Source organism: Cydia strobilella, chromosome 16 (genome assembly GCF_947568885.1).
Source record: "Cydia strobilella chromosome 16, ilCydStro3.1, whole genome shotgun sequence".
Classification (NCBI taxonomy): Eukaryota; Metazoa; Arthropoda; class Insecta; order Lepidoptera; family Tortricidae; genus Cydia; species Cydia strobilella.
In genome coordinates, this window is record NC_086056.1 from 15,717,005 (window position 1) to 15,743,840 (window position 26,836).

The 26,836-nt window shown below is 36.8% G+C and overlaps 1 protein-coding gene across 2 annotated transcripts in view; it reads left to right on the plus strand.

Moving 5' to 3' along the window:
* The first annotated feature begins 6,763 nt into the window (after nucleotides 1–6,763).
* LOC134748166 (homeobox protein Nkx-2.1-like) overlaps nucleotides 6,764–26,836 on the plus strand; it is a 55,810-nt gene continuing 35,737 nt past the window's right edge. Inside the window, exons 1-3 of one of the 2 annotated variants that reach the window (XM_063682879.1) lie at nucleotides 6,900–7,020; nucleotides 10,014–10,173; nucleotides 15,869–16,059. In XM_063682879.1, the coding sequence (XP_063538949.1) occupies nucleotides 10,100–10,173; nucleotides 15,869–16,059 (265 nt within the window). In that variant the 5' untranslated portion in view covers nucleotides 6,900–7,020; nucleotides 10,014–10,099. Of the gene's footprint in view, nucleotides 7,021–10,013; nucleotides 10,174–15,868; nucleotides 16,060–26,836 lie in introns of both variants that reach the window. The other variant, XM_063682878.1, reaches the window with a different exon arrangement.

The following is a 26,836-nucleotide window of genomic DNA, read 5'->3' on the forward strand; positions in this document are numbered from 1 at the left end:
AAGTATATGTATAAATTCTTACATTACAAGTAACATTATTGGATTATAAAATAGGTAGGACATCTATAAGTTATAAGGCAGGGGTAATATAAAACAACCATTAAATATACTTAGATATTTATTCAGTTTTATAACAATTATTTATACGTGTATCGTACAACGTTTACAGTATATTATGGCCCTTTAAATTTTCGACGTAATGTGCTTATTAGGTATAGCAAGTTGATACTAAGTTGATACTCGCCTTCGATGTCGATGACATTGTCATATAATTTTAAAAATATAAAATGTCATGTCAGTTTCGACAAATAAAATATGTAAATATATTTTAAAACTGATTTTAAATTAGGTTTTCGTTTCAATTGAAAATCTAATGAGATAAATATGTTCATAATCGTTATGTGTCTATTATTAATGTATAATATATATTAAAATCAATTGGAATAGAAACAATAAATAAAGCCTTACAGAAAAAATTAAACTACAATTAACTATACTAAAACTACTATAAAACTAAAAATCTAAATCTAAAATGGGCCCCCGTGGCATGGTGCCGAGGATGCTGGCAGCATTTCCTCGCTGGATCGCTATGAGATAAATGTATCTACTTAAAAGGATTTTAAGTATTAAAAGGGTTGCTATTGCTAATTTGCGAAGAAGGTAATGTAAACAATGTTCATTGTGTGTTTGAAATTGATTACTTTCGTCAATATTTTTTTTTGGTCGTCGTCGTCGCTTATGTGCCTATATGTGCCTTTACTCCTTTAGATTGCCATAATGCGAGTGTTGCAGTATTTAAAAGCAAATTCGATTGGACATTACAGGAAAGGCGGTGGATGTCTACTTAGCTATGCTGATACAGATTGGATCGATTGTCCTGTACATCATCAAAGTCACTTTGTTTGTGTTATGTTATACTTAGAACTAATTTTATAAATATTTTATTATACCTATATGTCTCTAGTTGTCATTTTGCTACACTATCACATTGGGCAACTGTTATGATAGCTGTATCGGTATTATCAATAAATAAATCTTCGTTCGTTGTCGGAATTTCCTTCTATGTGGCCGGTGGCGCAATTTCGGGGGAAAGTAAGAAGTAGAAATTGCTTGTTCATGGACCGAAGCAGATGTGTGCTTGTCCAGTGCGGCGAAGGATGCTGTGTTCTTATAGCGGTTGATGTTTTCATATACCTTTTGGTAAGTCAACTATTGCCTTTATTAATATTTCGACGTCTAGAATCCCAGGTAGCAAAGTAACGTCAGCGACGTCTTTATGACGTCAATATGATGTAACGGACGTCATGATTACGTATAAATGCTACCTGGGATCCAGCGCCAAGACAGAACCAAGCATAGGTATAGTTACTATATTTTATTGTATAATAATATGTGTCCTTTTTCAACTGACAATGACCTGCTATACTTCTACTTTGGAGATATGGGCTAGTGTGCAAATTATAAATATCTCTCTCCAAATCCATTAAAAAGTTACAAAGCCTGTGTACCTACAACCTGCATGAAAGGCAGTTACAATACATTGGTGGCATCCTATTGTAGCTTGTGGGAGTTGTAGGATTCCTACATCGCTTTTGGCTTACGCCGCATATTTAGGTAGGGATCCGATTTTTTGCGGCGGAAAACAATCGCAATTTTTATAGTCATACTTTGAAGCTTAAACTTCAATCTAGATTACAGCTAGGAAAGAAAATAGTTATTTTCGATACAAGTGCGGAAAAGAGGAAATTCGAAACGAGTGGCGATAAATTAAAACACGACCGCAGGGAGTGTTTTAAATCGACTCGAGTTGCGAATTACCTATTCGCACGAGTATCGAACAACGTTTTACAGTACATATGGCCCTTTAAACTTTCGACATATGCACAAAAAGTGCACTTTCCCCACTAGTGCGAGAAAGTAGCACCATATGTATGTACTGTAATAGTTATTTGTTATACAAGGGTGCAAAGTTGTATTTTACCCGCGAGTGTAGAATTGAAACACGAGCAAGCGAAAGGATTCTATAATTGAACCACGAGCAAAGCGAGTGGTTCTAAAATATAATCCTGAGCGTAGCGAGTGTTTCAACACACGAGAAGTAAAATACATTTGCACCCGTGTTTAACACAAAACTTTTCACCTCACTATAGCGAGGAAAGTGCAACATCCACAGGCGTTAGATCATCTTCATCACTGGAATCACTAATTTTTTTACGATATTATAACAGAAAACTCTGAAGTTGTGTATTTTTACGCGAGTCGGTGAGAAAAGTTTTTAAGTAAAAAAATTGTTGACAATGTTGACATTTCTGACGTATGAAATGTCAATGATGCGTTTTGAAATTGCATCGAATCAACTTGTGCGTTCAGAATTATATTTAACATCATTATAAAAAAAAACGTTTCTTATGGAATTTTAAGGTGTATGACTTAAAATCATTAAATAAAGCTAAATTTGGTATTTTTTATTAGATTCTCAAACCATTTATTTAATGATAATTAATATCGAACGAACCATTATCATGAGCGTTTTACGTTTTGTTATCTGTCAAGCAACTTAAACACGCTCCATCCAAGGTCAAATTACTTTCCCCACTAGTGGATAAAACGCGTTTTTCCCCGCTTGTTTTAAAGGATAAAAGACAACTTTCCGAGCTAGTGAGGGGAAAAAAATGTTTTCTTCAAAATTTCCGATATTTGCTCTGCTGCAATAATAAGGTAGGTATGTAGGTATAGTGGGAGCCAGTGGCGTCGAATTTATTTACGTTTTTGTAACATATACAGTTATACGTAACAAAGATTGTTTCATACCTTACACCGCCGTACTTAAGTACCTATATCTGTATAAATTAAATGACACTATTCTAACGAGCACAAAGTTAATCAGGTTGCGTTGTTTTATTACAGAGTAAATACAGTTCCTATGGCCGACTTCCGACTTCTTTCTTAAATATCAGACCAGATTAATGGTAAGGACAATAACATTGCAATTGTTACCAAAGTTAGGTTAGGTTAGGTTCGCGTAACGCATTCCCCCTCTATAAAAAAAAAAGGTTAGGTTACTTTGTTAACAACTGCAATGGGAAATTAAACTAAAATAACGTAGAAACTAACCACTTAATTACCTAACTGTCCATAATCAATAAAATTGTCGAGAAAGTTTTAGTCGAACAGATTAGTACTTTTTAGGGTTCCGTACCTCAAAAGGAAAAAAAAGGAACCCTTCTCTGTCTGTCCGTCTGTCACAGCTTATTTTCTCCGAAACTACTGGACCAATTAAGTTGAAATTTGGTATACACATGTAAGTTTGTGACCCAAAGACGGACATGTAACAAAAACAAATGAATTTTAAACTTGGGGGCCACTTTTGGGGGGTAAATGAGAAAATTAAAAAATAAAAATTTTCAAACTATATTGTGTTATATATCAAATGAAAGAGCTCATTGCAAGAATCTCAAATAATTTTTTTTTATAATTTTAGGATAAACAATTTAGAAGTTATTCAAGAAAATAGGCAAAAAATGACCATTCCCCCCCCTTTATCTCCGAAACTACTGGGTCTAAAATTTTGAAAAAAATACACAAAATAGATCTTTACCTATAGATTACAGGAAAACCTATTAGAAATTGCAGTCAAGCGTAAGTCGGACTTAATTACTTAGTTTTTGATCCGACCCCTACGGGTTTTTTTAAAGACATTTCACGTTTCACATAAAAAATACATTGTTTAAATTGTGTAATGTACGGAACCCTTGGAACGCGAGTCCGACTCGCACTTGGCCGGTTTTTTTAGAAACAAACGGCATTATCGCGGATGCACAGCATGGGTTTAGGACGGGCCGAAGTACAATAATGGCATTGTCCCGATTTGCGGACACTCTGTTAATTGATATCTTTATGAGAGAATGCATGTTGGTATGTTATTTATTGACTTCAAAAATGCATTTGCACTATTTGCAGTCTGCAGGCAACTGGTTACTCCAGTTTGGCGCATTTATAGTATACGTAACTGTGTAATTGTTTTATATGAATAAATGAATTAATAATAATAAACTAACATTGCAAGTGTTATTATTTATTAGTAACTTATAGAACCAACACAGAGAACCAGTATTTTGAGCCATGATTGGATGATGTTTTGATATCAAACCATTGAAGCGGAGCGAGTGCCGGATTAAGCCAGCGTGGGGCCTGTAGCAAATTCTATAAAATATGCCATGGATTGTTGCCCATGGATTGTTTAGTTTTGTCGGACGAGAACGAATTGAATCTTAGGTTTTGGTTTAGGTTTAGGCTTATTGTACCTACTACTGTTTTTTTTACTGCGACAATAAATTTACGGCCACAATGCGTAGGTGTGCGGGGACCCCAAACGCGCAGGGCCCGTGGCATTTGCTACTTTTGCCACGAATTTACAAATCTCGCGACCTAAACAAACGCGTAAGCGCCATGATTATGGCTTCTCTATAACAAAGATAGATACTTAATAACTCAATGCATGCTTACAATTTTTGTCTTGAAAATCAATAAAAAGAAGAAAATAAAAATACAGTTACAAATACCTAATAAGATAGGAATAGGTAGGTACCTAGTTACTTACAATACCTAAGATCTAATTTTCAATAGTTAGGTTGGTAGGTATTTTTGGTTCCTAATTCCGGAGAAACACCAAAAGTAATTAAAATTCCTTATCAAAGTCGTGGGTATTTAGGTAGTAGATGGGTAGTAGTTAATAGGCATACCTAAATTACCTAATAACAAAGATAGATATAACTCCTAATAATAAGAAAAAAAGATATGTAAGATGTTTCAGCAATAATGTTAACTAAATATTATACATATATACTATAGGTACCTACCATTATATTAATACCATAAGAATTAAGCGCGGATCTTATTTTATTAGGTACACATTGTAACAATTGTCATGGCACTTAATTTGGGTTCCTAGAAATTTACATGTAAATATGTAATTTGTATTGCAATCAAAATTATGTTGCGTAATAAATATAGTTGGTCAAACCAAATTGTCAGTAAATAAGAACAAAGAAAACTATACTCATCCTTTTCTTTTGGGTACTAGTACTAGTGCAAGATAAATATAGTACCTATGATGTTCTCTGTCTATGTTTGAAATGAGACAGTCCTTTGGCAAACTATAACCTATGGAAATAATTAAATAGGTATGTTAACTTTTTACAAGAAGGTAACAATTAACGATAGATAACGTTTTACTATATAAATTCTAATTGTTTGACATCCGGGTATTTAATATTATAAAACTAGTCTTCTTAATAGTAACTGTTGTCATTAATTCTTTGATACTGATTTCTGTTCAGTTTATTTTTACACAATTTTTTAATTTAGACTTAAGACACTGTTTTTTGCATGCCTGATGGTCAAATATAGAGACACCACTTATTGTAAGATTACCATCCACTGTATGTACTACCTATATTTGCAAATAAAACATTTTGAATTTGAATTTGAATTTGAATAAGGTCATTGAGCTAGAGTCGTACAAAGTATGTAAATTGACAATTCGGAAATAGGGTCATTGCGCTAGTTTCCGTCCGGCTCTAGTTTTCGTCCACTTGACGGAGTAGCAAATAATACCTTTACCTATAAGTAGGTATTTTATTTTTAATTCGCTACTTGCGAGATATAATTTTTATGTAGATAGATCTATTGTTTAGACATTAAGGATTGCAATAACTCCAAATTTGTGCTTTAAAGGTAGGTTTAGGTACCTATATTCAAATTCATCAAGTGGACGAAAACTAAACTACATGGCGAGTGTTTTTTTATCATATTGCAATCTTAGATAATCATTCAAAACAAAGAGTGCAGGTGTTCATATTAGCACTTTTAATTAATGTCACATTTTAGCTACATTTTTAAGTTTAATTACTTATTGCGTAAAATAACTAATACATTTTCATCACACTCGCTCAGTACATGGCGAATTGCACGCAGGCTTAGCGGGAACTATAGAAAAAGCGTTTTCCCTAGGGAGTTATGAAGTTTCTAGTATTATAACTAACCGTTTTTTGTCTTTATACTTCATTTTTGTATCGCAAGTGTGATGAAAAACATTGTGTGTAACTCAGGGCGTAATAATATTGCAAACTCGAGTCTATAAATCGCTCCGGCAAGCCGTCGCGATTTCACTATACTCTCGTTTGCAATATTTAACTTACGCCCCATGTTGCACGATGTACTATATTTGAAAGCGTAAAAAGATTAATAAACAACAATAATTTAAAATCAACTAGATTCATATATTCCTTTACACATTCTTATTTAGAATAGGTATAGATATATACATTTATGAGAGTAGGTAATTAATAGGTAAAGCCGCATGTAAAATTTTTAGAACATTTAAATAGTAACAGCGATACACACATAGAGTAATACGTACCTATATGAACATAGAAAAAAGTGACAAAACACAGACTAACAAAACCGTAATCAACCAGAACAAACTCCATGACAGCGATACATATAGACAATGTAATATCGAACGCTACGAATTGTTTCATTAGGACGGCCCGTGCACGAGTGAGCCGGGCCGGCGAGACGCGATAATTAGCGGAGCGCGCCCCGCCACGGAGCGCCCTGCCCCTCAGCCTCCGCCAATAGCGGCGCCGCACCGCGCCCATAGGGCGCCGGCGCCCGCGCGGGGCGGGGCCGCTCGAGTGCCGTAACCCGCGCCGGGGGCTCCGGCCGCCACTCTCGCCCCGAGAGCCACTAGAGGCTGAGCCGTCGAGTGGCGTCGAGTGTGGCCGGTCGGATGTCCGCGGAGGGCGGCGGCTACTCGCCGTGTCCGGCGGAGGCGCTGCCGGAACTGAGCGCCGCCGAGCTGGCGATGAGCTTATCGCCCAAGTCCGCGCTGCTGCAGCAGAACCTGTCGCAGCTGCAACTGCAGCACAGCACGCCTTTCTCCGTGACCGACATCCTGTCGCCGATCGAGGAGTATCGCAAGCTGGAGCTCGCCAACAACCCGCCGTCGCCGTACAGGTGCGTCGATCGATCGAGGGGGGGACCCTCCACCCGCTGATTTTTCGAGTGGCGAAGGTCCCGCCGAGAGTGCTCGAGCGGCGCTCGCCGCCGAAGGATATAGTTCGGTGACGTTTATTTGTGCAGGTATGTTATGTTGTGATCGCCGGTCAAGTGGCGAGTGATGTGCGCCGACGCCTAGCCATGCGTGAGTGCCTCTAGGTAGGTACTTAGCCTTCTCTTAGCTCCTCTTCGCAACACTTTTGTGCTTCAAAACTTATACAATTATTTCAATGAGACTTATTGCAATTTGAGTGGTGCATGATCGTGTTACCGATAAAGCTCGCGGTCCATGAATCGAATCTTGCGGCACTCCAATACTGATACGTGACTTGTTATGGATACAAGTGTTATGCTCCAAAAGGCTTAAAATATTTTAAATATTTTTTTATACTGCGCTCCAATCAACGGCCATCGACGTTTTATTTTAGTGAAATAAAAGTGTGCACTAAAAATACAATAGTTAGTGAATACTCATAAAACTAAACAAGCATTGTTGTTACAAAACAGTAATTGAAATTTTAAAATTAGATATATTATATACCGTAAATTTGTAATATTTTAACGTCCTTTTGCTTAATATAATTGCTACGGTACCGCTTGGGTACAGCAAACCAGCCAAATCTACCTAGGTATGCATACTACCTAGGCCTAAAGACCCTATGCGTCGGTTAACTAGATAATTATCCTGTAGGTACTTTGCTTGCACTGCACTGGATCATCAATATCATCATTAACATTGTTATTAACAAATAGCTTAATTATTAATTATAATAGGTACATACCTATATGTAGGTACCTCCCAATTCTTAACTAATAGGCATAGGTAGACGTTAGAAATCTAATTAGAAAGTGCAGTGATCTAAAAAGATTTGTTATTTTTTCTTTGACAATAATTGTTTAAATATAGGTTTAAATATATAAATACCATACAAAATTAAACTCAATCATGACATCTCTCAAAAGGAATGTTACCCACTGAACACTACGTAATATTATATACATATAATTTAAAAAAAAAACCCTTAATCGAAAACAGTATTTTACTGAAAAATAAAAAAAAATAATGTACCTAACGCGGAATAATTATTGGGTAAAAATATGGTCAAGGATATAAATATAAATAATTGGCTTCAATTGCTGTATGAATCAAATATACCTCTGTTTATGTATTTTTATAAACTTGCTAGTTTTCTAAAAATAAATATAGGTATATTTGATTCATACTTCATAGGCATCAGACTCTACCTATATAGGTATAGGTAGTTAATATACACCTCCTAAAGTTACTAAAGTTACTCCTATATAATAGGCAGGTACCTACTATCTGGGTACCGGTTTGAAATAGAATAATTATAACGACTTGAATTTATACTAATCTACCTGCTGTTTTTTTTACAATATTAAATTTGTATAGGTAGGTAACTCAATAGAAATCTATTTTGCAATAATAATTAAATTCATATTCCAACACGTAGTTAAAAATCTTGATATAGGTACTTACTTTAAGGTGTCGCAATAACTTGCTTTTTTTTTTATTATGTAGGTATTATACACGTAGGTCTTTATTTATTCATTTAACAGTAATTTAAGGACTCTAAATTACTTAAATTTCAACGACTGTAATTAAAAACCCGAAGAATTTAAAAAAGTCTTTTTAATGCGTCGTAAAGTTAAAATAATGATTACCTTTTCTATGGTAAGCTCACACCAGCATCCTTATTGACATTGCCAATACGTGTACGTAGGTATTTACAGCAGTAGGTAGGTATGACGTAACGCCATCGACAGCTTTTCAACACTAAATTACATGCACAAGAGTGTTTGTTCTGACCATAAGAGCCGTGGACTCACACATTAGAGTAAACACGATGTTATATCTCGCACTTTGGTTTAGTTTGAAAAAATACGAAGTGCTGTTTTTCCGGTGAAAATTTACACGCGTGCTCTGTGCGTGTTTTACTTGCCTAGGTTAGGTAACTATACTGTTCGGTGATGAAATTAAGTAAGTAAATAATTTATTTGTATTCTTTTATTTTGGTAGTTTAAATGTAATTTTAATGGGTGTATGTACGTTAAAAATAAATTAAAATAAAATACCTAGGTACTTTTTTTTTTTTTTTAATTGCATACTTTTATTTATATGAATACAGTGGTACTACGTAAACGAAATTAATAACTAGCTTAAATCTAAAATAGGCCCTTGAGGCATTGTACCAAGGATGCTGGCGGCATTTCCCCGCTGTATCGCAATGCTGATACGTTGTGCGAGAAAGCCGCCAGCTCTTCGGTCACCAGTTACGTCAACCAGACGCTTCGCGATTTCTGCAAACAACTTATGCGCGCTGGGACCCCATGGACCTAGAGTTTCAACTCCAAATGGAACGAAATGATACTCTCTACCGAGGCTCTTATATTTATTACGTTTTAAAATTTCGGCGCTTTCCGCCGCTCCGCCCGCTTTTACATTAGTCCGTTGGAGGTGGGACGGTGCCAGTGTGTCTACGCAGGTAGCATCCCACACCAACATCCGTCCCAAACTCCAAGGAACCAAGGACATCCCATCGGGCCTCTTGCCATCATCTCTGATAATGCCAGTCGGCTCAAGAAGAGCGGGTACATTGATGGTGGCAAGAGACCGACGGATTATGTCATTAAGCGACGCATGTCTTGAAAAACGGCCGGCACTTTATTGACAAGATAATAGGTACTTATATTCCTACATAACTTAAAAACTAGAAATCTAAATATTCGTGCTGTAATTATGTGTGCCTATTAAATACCTTCAGCGTCTGGCAAAATTAAGGACTACAGTTATTCAAACTACGAATTCTGAGTTATCTTCTATTATTTTAAAAACGAATTCCTATTTCTAATTTTAACGTAAAATTATTTACTATTCAATCTTCGAAATGAGTCAAAGTCGTATGTCCAAACTATGTCCCATTCGCCAGACGCTGAGCGGCGCACCCCGCACACGCACCCGGCCCCGTCGGCCCGTCGGCCTCGTTGGCCCCGTCGGACTCTAGAGGCCTAGGACATGCAGGACCCGGTCTGGTTCGGGCACGAGCTGCCGCGCAGCCTCTTGTACCATATCGATGCTGAGACGGCTAAGTAAGTGATAAATACCTACTTACCTACTTATTTATAAAATAGTAAATTTGAAAACTAATTATTTACCTATGCACAGAAAATATTCTAGAAAGTTTCATATGTCGTTTTGTTATCTGATATCGTGTAAAAAATATAGGTTTGTTTAAAAAGCGCATTTACTATAAATAATTAAAAATATGTGGTTTGCTACAAACATTTGTTATTTAACATCATTATATATGTATGATAAAAATGCATCGTTAAATTTTACGGCTAGGGGATGAGTAGATATAATTAGTAGTCTGACTAGTTACAGTGCGACATAAAATACTAGAAAATTAATGAGGGCGCCACTTTCTACGTAACTGTCACAATTTTTGATGGCAACAATTTAGTATGGATTTTTTTTAGTTCCATTTTATTTAATTTCAACTATATTATGACGCACTGTAGTTTAGGCTTTAATAAACACACTTTCATAGGTTTTATAAAAAAATGGGCGACTTATATATTTCAATGTAGCAATGTCACTACACTCACTACTTTGTTTTAACTCAAAATGTCGCATTTAATGACTCGACATCAAAACTGTACTGTACGAAACACATCGCCGTTAAAAAAAAAACAAAAATTAATTATGCTCTGCTAGTTAAGACTAGATTAAAGAACCGGCCAAGTGCGAGTTGGACTCGCACACGAAGGGTTCCGTACCATTGCGCGAAAAACGGCAAAAAAATTACGTTTGTTGTATGGGAGCCCCACTTACTTACATATTTATTTTATTCTGTTTAGTATTTGTTGTTATAGTGGCAACAGAAATACATCATCTGTGAAAATTTCAACTATCTAGCTATCATAGTTCATGAGATACACCCTGGTTAACAGATAGACAGACGGACAGGTACAACACTTAATTTAAAAATATTGATCATACCTAAATACTGCTACTAAATAGGATTTATACAGACATCCGTCGGATGGAATAAGAAACAAAAAAAAAACGATATCTAGATACAATTTTATCATTAATTTTGGTATGTTCTAATAGAAATAGCGCCATACTGTTGGAGAAAAAACATAGTTTTAATTTTTTAATTATATTGAAATAAATTAAAATCTTTTAATAAACACGTCGAAAACATAAAAGACGAATAGGACATTCCACTTTTACTGCGCGAAGCGGTAGGCATCAGTTAAATATCAAAAATACATCAAATAATCTCTTAAATGTTTCATGATGTTGAGTTTTATTAATAATTTACATACAGGAAACTATAGGTCTACATTGTAATAAATTATAGCTGTCAGCTTATTCACCTACATGTTTTATAAGACTGTTTGTTTCTAAATAAAAAAAATAAAAAAAAAATGATTGGTGCCGTTACCTACAAGTAGGTAAGTACCCATTTAATTAGGTTACTGATATATGTATATATTTTAGAATTTTAAACAGACTTTTTTGAAAAAGCGACGGTTTCAGGTTAACTGAAACTTAATTGTTAAAAACTGCCAAGATAATTCTTAGCCAAGTATCAAGTTCTCTATTCAACTAAAACAACTACTGACAATTAACAAAGCACCAGCAGAATCGAAAGATAACAAAGTTAAATCAATTAAAATTATCCCCAATTATAACGTCCTAACCTAAAACGGTTGGCGGGAATTTTCCCGCCCTGTCAAAACTCAATTTGTCAAGTCAAACATCGTAATGGCGGAGGGTGTTTTATCGTCGACACGCTAATCTCTATTTAGGTGCTTTAAGGTTTAAATTCACAGGTCGGTGGTATGAATGGTCCCGTTAGAGGGCGCGGAGATTAAATTGTGTAAATAGGGATTAAGCAGATAAGCTGTGCATTGTCTAGTAGGATGGCGCCGGGCCGATGCGTGTGGCTGATTTGAGTCAACCTTGGTCTAGTAGCAAAAGTAAAAAAAAAAAACTGTCGAGTGCACGCTGCCGTACAACTGTCACTTTCAGGAAGGGATTTATGATCACTTCTTATGTGTCCGTGGTCCGTTATAATCCTCTTTTGTTTAGTTGGATTCTGGAAAATGACGTGCCAATTGATTTCTCAGATCAAGCGTAATCACAAATCATAACGTTTAAATAACCTTCTCGAACCTTTCGTACCTATATTTAGGGTATACCATGTCGTGTCGTTTTATTCGAATCAATCTTTTTATACTTATCAATCAATCAATCAATCATTTATTGCACATAATGGTTACACAGGTCAGATGGAATATAATATAATTATTGATCGCATTATGTACCCTGTTGGGCGCAGCAAATAAGGAGAAAAGCACTTTCATAATAATAAAATAAATATAGGTTTCACTTAATTATAGATATTAGTTACAATTTCTTCTAAGTATTCATTTAGAGAATAATAACATTTGGACAATAGAAATTGTTTTAGCTTGCGGATAAATGCTGTTTCACTTGATTCTTCTTTTAATTCTTCCGGCAATTTATTGTACCTATATTTTTATCGACATTACAAAATAACTTATTGGTCTAACAAGGCGTAAAGATATATTAATTACCTAATTACTTAGGAACTTACAGAAGTAAGCTAAGCCAGAAGGTGAAGCTGTCCAAATAGTTGGGCCATACACAGACTTACAGGTCTCAATTATCTTTTTTGTTGGTGATACCTACAATTTTCATCGCACAAGCTTAAGGTTATTAACCGTTCTTTTTTATCATTTTTATTTTAATTGCATTTTCATTAGTCATACAAATGTATAATATCTATTTATTGTCGAAACTCGTGTTGTTTCGAAACGCTACTAAGCGAGCGATATAGCCCATAACCTACAAAAACAAAACCAATTCACATCGCAACCATTCACTGCTAACATTGAAGGTTCCTGTTTGAGGTCAATATCCTCATTGGGGTCGCAATTAGTGCCAGTAGATACCTATTAAAAAGAAGCTAGTAGCTATAGTGCTCATACAAGATATAGAGAGCGCTTTGTAGTTTCTGTAGTGTATGTCCTTTCGTCCAGGCCCCGTAGACAACGTGCCAATGGCTGACGCTACGTAGCGAACGAAACGCAACTGTCACTGTCACACTAATATGGTAGAGTGATAGAGAGACACAAAGCGATTCGATAGCGAAGCGCAAGCGATCGTCTCCTTGGCTAGGCCGCCTGGTCCATGCAATTATTGTAAATACTTACCTAACTAAAGTGGTTTATAATAAGAGATGCGCTGTTGATTTGCGTAGGAGGTTCCATTGACCACACAGCTCATTGTGAAAATAGGTAAACACCACTGCATGAAGCAGTCATTTATAATTTATTTACTTATTTATTTATTAACAATATATTTACACGGCATTACAGACAAGCCAATTAATACACAGAGAAATCAAACATTGCAAAATATACAGTATACAAACACATGGAATATATAACGAGACAATAAGGGCACTTGCAACATTCACTAACCCGGGGTTAACCGGTTAAACTTGGAGTTACCATGGTTACCAGTACAATTCAGTAATAATCGAAGTCTACGTTTAAGATTTACTTAATGGTTAACGATGATTGTTGACAATGATGGCCTAAAATTATATCGGTACCAACAAAAAAAACAAAACAAAATCAAACCCCGCTTTGGACTAGGTAACCGGCAGTATATGAAATATTATGGATTACCGCGCAACAGCCATCGTATAGATTCAATTTGGATCGGTTTCAAATGTCACATAAACTTGTGCTTATGCTTATATTTGATTTTAATAAACTATAAAAAAAATACATTTTCCTTAAATTACTATTATGATAAATAGAGTTGTGCATGCTCGTTCACTGAAAAGATCGCTCCCAACTAGTACAATCTCACAACTGTACTAGTTCGGTCTTTTAGTACAGTAGTACACGGAGAGAGTCGACGTTTAGTTTTAGTTCGGTCGGATCACTCGGATCGCTTTTCTGTCATTGTCACTCCACGGTCCTCGCTCCCATTCTGTTTCGTTCGCGTGTAGTGTACTAAAACGTATTAAGAGCAGAATCATTAGGGAATAGTTCGTTCTAGTACAGTGGAGGGATTTGTGTCTTTTTGATTTTAGTACATGTACTACACAAGCCTAATGACAAACCGAACAAACTTGCTCTAGGCCCAGTTGGTACAAATAAAAATGGCATTCTCACGCCGGAATATTTATTATTCCCATGGTATTGCATCATTTAAATAACTTTAAGTAGTCTTAAACATGACAAACGCCAACTCAATGGCATTGTGTGGGCGTACAAACACCACAAAGAGCTAAGATGACCGCTTATCATAACAATTGTCAGGGTTATATTTAGTTTCAATAACGACAGATAGGTACGGAATTAACTGTTCGTATTTACAGACTAAGGGCTAGGCATAGAAAAAGGTAGACCGTTTTGAGATTTTTCTTTCTTTCTTTATTTAGAAAAACACAGTCGTCCATTTAACATTAGCTTAAGGATATCTTATAACTTATAAAGTACGTTTTTTAATGACTTCTACCTGAATTAGGAAAATCCTGTAGGTACCTCAGGTGGAGAAAAATAAATTACACAAAGGAAAATGAGTTAAATTTGTGTGCTTTTAGGTAGGGATCAATTTGATAAGTTTACATTCTAGAAGAATACAGCTGCCAGACGCCTAGATTTCGTAATTAGCGGCTTTGTTCCTTATAACTGTTTACCTATTTCCGGACTTAATTTGAATAAACATCAAAACAACTTGTGTCATAACTTCATGAACTGCATAGAGCCGCAGATCGAAATGCGTCATTGTTGCACATTATTGACAAATAACTCTTAACTTCAAATGTAAAAACCCCTGACAAGAACCAAGAAGAATAAGACTCAGAGGGACTAGCCCAGATGGCAACCGTTGAATGAAGAACGCAAATCAAGACTTAAATAATGTACGGAAATAGTCACGTGACTTTTCGTAGTATATGTCATCCTGCCTGAATGCCTGATACGTTTCTAGGGTTCCGTATCCAAAGGGTAAAAACGGGACCCTATTACTAAGACTCCACTGTCCGTCTGTCCGTCACCAGGCTGTATCTCATGAGCCGTGGTAGCTAGACAGTTGCAATTTTCACATATGATGTATTTCTGTTGCCGCTATAACAACAAATACTAAAAAGTACGGAACCCTCGGTTGGCAAGTCCGACTCGCACTTGTCCGGTTTTTTTTTCTTTTCGTCTGGCTATTGTCGATGTGCTGTCGTCACCTTGGTTAGGCCCCCCTGCGCTTTTATTTAGAATCGCAACTTAATCGATCGATCAGTATTGAAAATGTTGGGGAACAGGTATTTCGTATGTACGTACAAACAAACACACAACAGATCACCCTCAACACAACGCATTATATTATATTATACCATCTGGGACATGGGACATTCCACGGATAAGTAACGAGAGTCACAAAATGCATTGTCTTTTTATTGCTGTCGTAAATAAAAGTGTCGATATATCTACAAACAGTTACAGTTAGGTATACTCGTATATACTCTGGCAAGCTAACTTTGTCAGTAAAAAAAGGTGACAAATTCATAATTTGTATGAGAGATCTTTCTACTGACAAAGCTTGCTTAACACTTTAACTTGCATCATGAAAAACAGGAAGTCGTAATAAAATGTTCACGTTACTATGCCGTAGGATGACCCTTTTAGTTCCGTTTTGAAAAATCCCAAGTCCTAACGACCTTTTTTCCCTCCCCAGGTCAAACTCCTCCGGCAGCAGCATCAACTCCCCGCTCGGCGGGGGCTCGTGCATGGCGGGCAACCCGTACGGCGTGCCGCTGTACGGGCAACCCGTGCAGGGCTATGGCTGCGCGCCTTCGGACCTGCCGCACTACGGAGACATGCGCGGGGCCTCGTGGTACCCTGCATCCAACGACCCCAGGTTTGCCAGTGAGTGATTCATACAGGTCTTTCAAAATACGGATACAGACTACAGACAGGGTCGCCATGTACAGAGTTAGTTAAACAACATAAATACTACAACCTATGACTGAAAACGTTTTCCAATAGGGTTTTCATCAGCAAGATATTATCTGTGATATATTCTGACTAATTACTATCAATTGCATAATGTAGATAGGAGTCTTAGTTCAAAATTTGTAGACCTAGATTTTATGTTATATTTTATTGCAATAACAACTAAATATTTTCTTTGATTGAACTTAATATAAGGTAAATAGGTACGTTTTGACCATACACTGTTGTGGTGTAGGTAAATTTGACCCGATATGACACTAGATGCACTTGCCTGTTCAGTTGCTATTATACTTGGTAGGAAGGAATACCTCAAGCCCATTACAACAATGTTCCTAACTTAACCCCTAGTCTCGAGACCCGCGAACACGATATCACGTGGTTACCTAAACGCGATTTCATACAAAATGTATGAAAAGTCCAAATCCCCGGGGACTAGTTAGATTAGAAATATTTTACGTGGTCTATGTGGGACACGAATATTCGATGGGATAATGTGAAAATTTCTTAAACGAAATTGGCAATGAGCTATGTTTCAATTTACATTACTTACGCTAAATTAAATGTTTTAAACAATCTATTAAACCTCACTAAAACTTTAGTTTTAATTTACTAAATTTATTAAACTTTAGTTTAGTAGTAAACAAACCTCCAAAAAGGCCATCAAATGGTCCGTGAAAGCAAAGAGGCGGGATATATTTCCACAAAACTTTTTCAAAATGGCGTCGACGCATGCGCGCAACTTGACACCGGCAGCTAACTTAGCACAGCCAATTTATCGTCATACGATACTATGCAAAGGTTCATTCTTTCGATAGGTGTGAAATCGTGTTAGGTTACATTGCAAATTTGTTGGGTACCTTGTAAACATTCACTTTCGGTTACATGGGGTAATATTTTTTTCGTGTGACGTAAGTGAACCAATGCAATGTTTTGCTATTACTTAGGTATTCGATACCTAATCATGCCCTTAGGTATGATTGAATGATTGATGAATTGATGAAAATGATTGAATGTACAAATAGGGATGTTGACTGTATTTAAAATAAAGCACCAGAACATTAATAGAGAAACGTGGAACTAAAGTAATTTTTAGACACAATAGGGATGATGACACATGTTGAATTTTATAACAAAATCTAGTAACATAGATAGCAAATGAGCCATTTATCACAATAATGTAGATATTAAAATAATATATGGAAATAATACGAAAATACAGGACTTGAAAGTTTCAAAATTTAAGTAAATTCGATTCCTTACATTTTATCCCAAAAAAGATTGTATAGCAACTATATACATAAACGCAATATTTCACCGACAAAAACGCAATTCTCTTGTTTTGTCCATACATTTAAAATGGGCTCTCAGTGAACTTGACGTCACGTTCATTTATCGTTTTCTTAGGATCGTTTCGCGAGTGAAGTACGACTGTCGGACTTTGACTATCATTTCTGACTTTTGTATTGCTTTAATACAATGAGTCCCATATAGACATTTGATCCTAAACATATACCTGATCGATTGATATCAATAATGAAAATTTGTCATCTAGCCTATTTCTATTTTATAAATCGTATAGAACTATAAAGAGTAGGTAAAAGTAGGTAAACATATAAATTCATTATAAATTCCATAGTGGCAAATCGTTTTTGACAGTTCGAAAAAAGAAACCGATTTGACTAGTAGTCAAATACCTGATATACTTACCTACCCTGACAATGATGTTGATGACTGTCTGATTTTGAACGCACAATCTAATCTTAACTAGTTCTATTATATTTTAAACTATAAAGCCTAGTTATTCTAACAGTGTTAAATTAAAGATGACAGACAAGAAAAAATCCCTTTATTTTAATAAATTGCTGTTTAATATTCTATAGTTTAAGAGCACCCTAAACCGGCGAGCGTGTATGAGGAATGTTATGAAAGTAAAGGAAGCGAAAGAGGTATGTCAGGATCGTAGCAAGTGGAAATCCGTGGTCTCTGCCTACCCCTCCGGGAAATAGGCGTGATTATATGTATGTATGTATGTATGTATGTAATATTCTATATGAAACTTAAAAGATCCCGAAGATTCAAGAAGCGTAAATAATGAAATATCAATCCATAGACAGTTCTATAAAACGTAGCTAGGTAGCTATATTCAAATCTCGACCAAAATCTCAAGAATCGAAGAATCCCTTTATTCTCAATACCGATTTCCCATCAATGGTGGCAAACCTGAGCCTGGGTAAACACCATTAAGTACAATAAAAAGCCGCATAAGTAAAACATGCCTCCGTGCCGGGCGGCCGCGCGCGCGACTTAGTAACCAGAGATTAATGAGACAGACCAGACACTTTCCGAAGATTCTGGCGATGTCAAGTAGAGCCAAGTAAATATAAATTCTCGTGTGTCATAAGCTATATTTTTCGGAATTTCGGGGTTGGGTCAGTAAAAGTTATAAAGTGAAATAGATGTCATATAAGAAAAAGTGAGGAACCTTCGAGTGGTGAAGGCCGTATTCGAATTGAACCGTCTTTACTTATAGCTATTGCGGCTAACGCCGAACCCCTAGGCCACCTCGCCACGGCGAAACCTGTCCTAATGTCTCGACTATAGGCTACTTATATAGACAAACTCTGAGAGCGAGCAGTAAGTGCTTGCACCTCATATTCGAATCCCCTGCGGGATTACGATATAGCGAGAGAGATTGTGACTACTTTAAAAGTATAAATCAAAATATTTGCTAAAAATAATTTGATCTGTTCCCTAAAAGTTGTAGTCAACTTTGTTTAGTATGATGAAACATCGCCTCTTAGAGTATGGCTTATAGGGTTGAAAAAACACCGTGTATGAACAAAAAAATCCGATTATATGAAAATTCGTATGGAGATAATTTGGTGCCCGGGAAAGGTATGGATAGTTTTTATTATCAATCTCAACATTATTCCACGCAGACGAAGTCGCGGGCCGAAGCTAGTAGGTAATAAATTCATAATTTGATATTACGTGCTTTTCCACATATATGGTAGGCGATATAGATAATGGATAATATGTGTTACAAATATACAAATACATAATTAGAATGATTGCAATTGCTTAACTAGATTTGACAAAGGACAGAGTGTAAGACGGTTAAAATAGATCGCGGGGTTTTTTTTGATGTTTCGTGTGAAAAATCGCGCCTCAAAGCACGCAAAGGAATAAAGTACGATTATAATTACCGTGTCTGGTATTATCGTACTCTGTAACTTGATCGGCTGAACCCTCTCTGCAGGTGCACGGAGTATCGCGTTGCCGGCGGGCAATTGCGATCACTTGTCTACACGATGCTACTCGTTTGGGGATCTGTTACAAGACAATGCTGTCATGAGCCAGGACAGAGGGGCCTACCGCGAACACCGAAGTTCGCAAATTGCGGGACTTTCTCTGTCACTCTTACGCCTTAATTGGAGTAAAAGAGAAAGATGCTCGCAATTTGCAAACTTCGGTTTTCGCGGTACGCGATCAGATAATTAAGCTAGGGTGGGCCATAAAAATAAACGACAAAATATCAAGTACTTTATTTTGTCACAGTTATATACACAGAGGGACAGTGTACCATGACATTACTTTTACACTGCACCGCCGCGAAAAATGTAAATCAAAATTTCTTTATTTGCCTCTCCATCGCTCGAATGTGCAGAGCGATAGAGGCAGCGAAATTTCATACAATGTTTTTCGCGGGAGGGCCTTTGTTACAGCAGACAATGCGAAGCTAATATAGAGCACTTACATACGGACAGGCTGGATAATAAATCATACAAATAACATTACAAAAACTGTCCTGTGTGCTTTACCGTTTTGTCACAGAAAACAGAGGGCGAATTGCGAAAAAATAACTAGAGTTTGACCATGTGACCCCCAACCCAGACCTTAAAGCTGGATCTGCCCTTGGTTAAAAATTTATTCATAAAGAGTTTATGATTTTCTCTACTACATGTTATTGTAGATTATGTAAATATTCCACTCTATGTATGAAAAAACTCTTTCTTACTTAACAACAAACTTACATAATATAGGTACTAGTACCTGGGAGACCGAGCTTCGCTCGGAAAATGTATAAAAACTCAAAAATGCGCGTTTTCCCAGAGATAAGACCTAGCTACATCGATATTTCGCCCCCGAATCGATATTTCGCAAATTTCATCGAAATCGTTAGAGCCGTTTCCGAGATCCCCGAAATATATAAATATATATAAAAGAATTTGCTCGTTTAAAGGTAAAATATAAAACTACAGACTTTAATTTTAAACAATGGATAACTCTAAACGTAAACTAATTTCTAATTTGGAACACTCGAGAGACAAGATGGCTGTCACCCGACACCACTCGAACGGTAGACAATACAAACCCAAAGACAATAATTGAAAATTCAAAACTTGGTTCCATAGAAAACCCAGTAGTCTGAGATGACTGGGAGAAAGTACAAACTGATTGAGTCAACAATAATAAACTGTCTATCTCGAACAGCTCGGAAAACAAAGATGGCGGCTAATCGGGGGATAATTAGGCGCGAAACGTTTCGAAATCGCGGCTCTAGCGCTGCAACTGACGCAACTCACGTCATGAATAAGCCTAATTAAATCGCTCTATTCAAATTAAATTACCTGTCTACCTACTATTTTTGTAGTGCGTCACGAAAAAACTAAGCCAATGATTTATTATCCGGTTAGTTAACTATTCAAAAGAACCTAGTCATTAATTAATGACGCGCTTGTCTATTGAAGCCCGTACCTCGTTCCGGTTACCTATTCTCTATCTATGTACCTTTTCTTCTGTTAGTTTGCGAATAACGTCATTATGGTCAAACAAAGTGGTCCACGATGTTTACTTATTGTAATATGCAATTAGTTCGGCGTTTATAATCCGCCGGGCTGTTTGATTTACCTTTTCTTTACAACACCGCAAACAAGCAGACAAAACAATGTGCTCAAGCGCAATCAGATTAAACAATTTTCAAGTGATTAAACTCTCGTACGAAAATAGAGGCACGCTTCCGCATAGATAAGCATCTTTAGAGGAGATTAAAACGGTAAACCTTAACCGAGTGATGTCTGTACAAAAAACATGCACTCGAATACCGTCCACCGAATTATTACACCACTAGAAAAAGTGGTCCGAACGACGTCCCCTGCGGAACACCCGGCGGCTGGACTCCTGTACCTGTGTGTCCGGGGGAGTCTGTAGGCAGAGACAAAATAAGCAATTCCGTCCGATCGGTCCCATGTTTGTTCACCACTAGAGCTTTGGCTGGGTAAACATAAGGCCTCACGTCTGCAAATAGCATAAGGTCGATGCAGTCGAAGGCTCGGCCCGGTTCAGAGTATACGTAGTTAAAATTATTTTATCTATGGTAATACGAGGAATGAGCAAACAACGCTCTCCAGTTTGTTACTGCTAAAAGTTCTTCAGCATCTAGTGGGCCCTTAAAGTTTAAACTTGACACGTTTACAATTTGAAATTAATTTCTACGTTCGAAAAATACCTGCAGCGTAAGTGTTGCCATACATCAAACGGCGTCAGCGACACGCGGTCAGCTAGCTAAAATTAAAACTGCCGCGGGGAAAAAATAAGTGTGTGACACACTTAGTTGGCGTGTAGGCGCGCCTAATGCGCCGCGAGTGGACGCGTCAGCGGCAGGCGGCCGCAGTTTATCTTTCTTTAGTGTGGCAACACTGAGGGAAATAGCCCGCCGCGAAATTGTTTGCTATTTCATTTCCCACAGTCTCGGGGATGGACACTTCGCTTTGACATCTACCAGGTAGAGTGCATTGGGAATCCAATTAGAATTATCAGACTCCTGGTTGTGCAATGGAGTTGTTTATTTATATTGACTCAGTTGAGTTTGATTTGAATAGTAGGTATATCGAATCCACAATCAGTCGGTAATAGTCTATTACATATAGATATAACAGACTCTATTACTAATAGAGTCTGTTCGGAAAGAGAAGAGTCGTGGAATGTATTGGGCCCCATACATTCCATGAATTCTCTTTCCGCACAGACTAATTAAGAATGTAAAAGCGTTTTCTTTTGAATACTTAATTTTGTATACTACGTAAGATTTCAAATCTAAATAGGTTGAATATTAAGTAAAGTATTTCAATAATACGGTAAATTAAGAGAACATTAATTGGTTAACTGGTTACATTAACCGGTTAGTAGTTAGTACTTAACTACTTACCTACATTACCCTACTTGCTGTAAGAATTGCTTCAATACACTGAAGTTATGGTAGAATTTGGTGGCAACCGTATACAATGCATGCCTATGTGCGACATAAAGTAGTAGAAATTAAATTAAATGGAACTAAAAAAAACATACTAAATTGTTGCCATGATTAAGCATTTTACGTCAAAAATGTGACAGTTACGTAGGAAGTGGCGTCCTCAAAAAAATTCTACAATTTCTTGTCGGACTAAACCTTTCAAATGTTTATTCCTGAGATCTTATACACGATAGTTTTACCGTTATCTCAAAATTAGATCACTATTAGAGCAATCTAAGATCGTGCAGCTTCCGCGCGAGGGGTAACACAATACCCTATTATTCGCTGTTTGCTCACGCACAATTTGCCGCGTTTATTCAGTCTGGCAACATCGGGGGGCGTTCGAAATTTAATGCGATTATTATGAACTATCTCCCGCGGTAAAATAATGGGGGTATTACAGTTTTTGATGCGTTTTATCACGTTAATAGACTGCTATCTTCGAAGGGAGTCGTCGTTATTTTATTACTTGTATTTATCCAGGTGTGTTGGCACTTGGCAGTCTTAGCTTAAGTAATGTTATTAACGTAAATATTTTATTGCGAGAATGTAATGTGAACGTGTAAACCGCCATCTTTTCTATATTCTTATTTTTCCTATGTAAGTTTTTCTGCATTAGACATCAACGAGCACATTGTAAAATTACAATAACATTATGAAATGTTATTTGAATTCACTATTATACACCTAGCATCCGGCTACTTCTTCATCTCCGTTGAAGTCGTTCAGTTTTCACTCATTAAAAAAAAACATTATTTTTGTAGAGCTCTCTAAGTACAACATTATGATACCACCAAGAAGAAAAAAAAAAACATTATGATAATTGATAATCGTGTGAAAAATTCTTAAGTTCAAACTTCAATGCGTCAGTCTGTAAGTAGTCTGGTAATATCTCGTATATAAAACAGATTATATGATTTGGCTCTAAATACAAATAAGAGTACCTATGTCAAATTATATTCGTCACCGATTTGTTGATAATTTGTATGTGATTTGCAATACAGTGCGGCATTTAATCGATCGATTGAATTCGTTAGTCCTACTGTAGTTAGTTTTAGTTCTACTGCCATTTGTTGCAAGAGATCTGTAGAAGTCTCAATTGCAAGGTTATTCTTTAGGTATAGTCTAGTTGGGTATAGCAGTAAAATTTAATAATCATCAGTATAAGTAGAAAGTCCTGGCAAATCGATGACCTATAGCAGCTAATATTAAATAATATATAATAATTTCACTTTCAAAGTGCAGCGTTCGCGAAAGCCATTAGTGGAGAGCAAATATTGAGCGACGAGACGCGTGGCGGCCGGCGGCCGTGGCCGGTGACGCTGTGAATCGTTTGTCATAGGTTCACTTATTATATATAAATCTATAGATTGTAAGTTTAGTTTAGGATGTAGCGCAAGACAGCGCTAGATGGAATTTGAGGACAAGGAAGACCGACCCCAAGTAAATGGGAACAGGTCTAGCGGGAAGAAGAAGATAGATTGTAAGTTTAGATGGTTAGATAGGTAGGTGTTATTCTGGATTGTTACTATTGTCAGTTTTGTATGTATAAATAACTTAATGTAAAAAAACTTATTTTTCCCGTTGCACTAATTTTACGTCTCTGTTTCCCGGCCCGTAGGGAATGCCATTAAGTCCGCCATTGGATTTTTTTTGTTGTATTTTGTGCAATAAAATTTTAAATAAATAAATAAATAAAACTGTATTTAACCCCGATATAATTTAATCGTGAAAGTGGCGAGGCGAAAGACGACGCCAGCTGCTAGTGACTTCTGTGCCTATTTCGTCGTTTGTAATTATGACTTAAATGGATAAAATAATTCTGACAATGGATTCCGGTGTGATGGAATTATGGGTGATCTTCGAAATGAGCCAACTGGATTACTCGAATACATCGCAAGACCAAATATTGAGCGAAGCGGCCGTCGGCGGACGCGAGAGTTGAGATTCGATTGTCGTAGGTGCAATATAAATTTCAATTGCAAGGTTAGTTTTTTTAGCTTTATGTAGAATATAAACTATATCTTATAATCACTACATAGTATAAAACAAAGTCGCTTCCTGCGTCTGTCTGTCCCTATGTATGCTTAGATCTTTAAAACTACGCAACGGATTTTGATGCGGTATGTATAATAAATACATCCGCATAGCAACCGTGCGAAGCCATGGCAGGTCGCTAGTATAAATATCAACTATATCTTACCCCGCAATCACACATTCGTACACGAAGCGAATCATGGTTACGCTTGTTTATCACCGACGAATCGTAAACAAAATCTCTCGTGCCTCAAGGCTCTAGAAGTCTAGAGAACGATGAATACGGTGGAGGTAGAATTTTCCACTCAGTTTTGCTTAAATTTTTTCTGAAACCTTTAATTTAGATTAATAATTTTTAACCACTGAATGTAGAATAAGATTGTTCCTTCTTGATTTTACGCCATCTCAAGACTCGACACAAAACTAAAATTCAAATAAGTAGGTAGGTATATATAAAAAAAAACACCTTCCCATAAAGCTTGAAATATCTCTGGACATTTCTTTAAATATTTTCCTCAAACACATTCTTGCATTTTACTCCCCTTCAACCAATTTCTTGCCTCAAATAAAATATCGCCAACTTCTCATTCCTCACATATTTGCCTATTTTGCATTCCTCATTGTTCTGTCTAAAACTGTGCCGTCGGCAGGCAAAGTTGGCAATAGTCCACACATTACGCGGCCGTGTTGACACAACACTCCACCGGAGAAGGGGTCTTTCAATAAAATTCCCCATTCTATCTGGTTCTGGACTTGTTTCGGCATTATTTGGTATCTTGCCCATCTATATCTTATATAAACCTTATTCTTATAGATATAGAGACGTTTATGGCACAAATATATTGTTTTGTTGAGTTGTGAATAGACGTTATCGTATATATCAGCGATGCGATTGTCGTGCGATTGTCGGTGGGCGTAGGCACTGGATTGTTAAATGGTTCGTGTCATTAACTGGCGTTGTGACGCTTTATAAACACAATTGTGTAATAATTTGTGCATTGGAATGTATGGGTTTTGTGTGATTAGAAATATGTAATCGGTGGAATGCGAAATACTTCATACCAACCAGTTAATTATTAAAATTATGCATGCCTACATTCTTACATAGGTATACAATATTTGAATCTAACGATATTTGATTAAGATTAAAATTCTTACGAACCCTCGAATATACGCTCCGATTTTATGATTCTCGACCCCATTTCATTTTTAGGGTTCCTTACTCAAAGGGTAAAAACGGGACCCTATTACTAAGACTCCGCTGTCTGTCTGTCTGTCCGTCTGTTACCAGGCTGTATCTTATGAACCGTGATAGCTAGACAGTTGAAATTTTCACAGATGATGTACTTCTGTTGCCGCTATAACAACAAATGCTAAAAACAGAATAAAATAAATATTCAAGTGGGGCTCCCATACAACAAACGTGATTTTTTTGCCGTTTTTTGCGTAATGGTACGTAACCCTTCGTGCGCGAGTCCGACTCGCACTTGGCCGGTTTTTACTTGATTCGTGTGCAACGAGTGTTTAATTCAACTATAGTACGAGGGCCAAACGTTATTTTAGTATAGCTGTCCATGTTCTGCGAATGACAGCTCGGTGTCCACGTGACGGGGGTCCGGTCCGAGACGCATATATTTTGACAACGAACACCGTGGTAATTGAACGGGGGTGACGGGTCCATTACATTCAGTTTGCTGTCACGGTATCGTTTTGATTTGTATCGGAGGTTATGTTACATGATAAAAATATCTGCATTTAAGTACTTAACGAAAAACTTAATACCTGAGTGCACTTTTTTAATAATTAATCAAGGAGATTATGGAGTATGTGTGGCAATGTAAAAATTATATTATTATTCGAACTGCATGATTATATTCATTTTGCCCGAAATTAATATACATATTATTATTTATGTGTCACGTAATTGTTTGCTGATTCTGGGAAAAATAGTTAAAAAAATTATAACATCGATTTTTACTGCGAAATCAGTGGTAGAAGCTGCATAGGCTAAATCATATTTATGTAAATATATAATTTTCAGTTGGGCGGGATATAGTTCAGGAGTTGGGCGGGACATGTTGCTAGGCAGAGTGATGGCAGGTGGACTAAAATGTTAACGGAATGGTGGCCGCTTTCGAATGAAAGAAGCCCCTGGCGTCCATCGGCTCGTTGGGTGGACGACATCCGGAAGATTGCGGGTCACTTCTGGATGAGATTAGCTCAGGACCGGGACAAGTGGCGTACTGGAAGAGAGGCCTATGCTCAGCAGTGGGCGATAAAGGGCTGATATGATGATGATGATGATGATAATTTTCAGTAAGTAATATATGAAAATCTTACTACCATCAGAAAGGTATACTA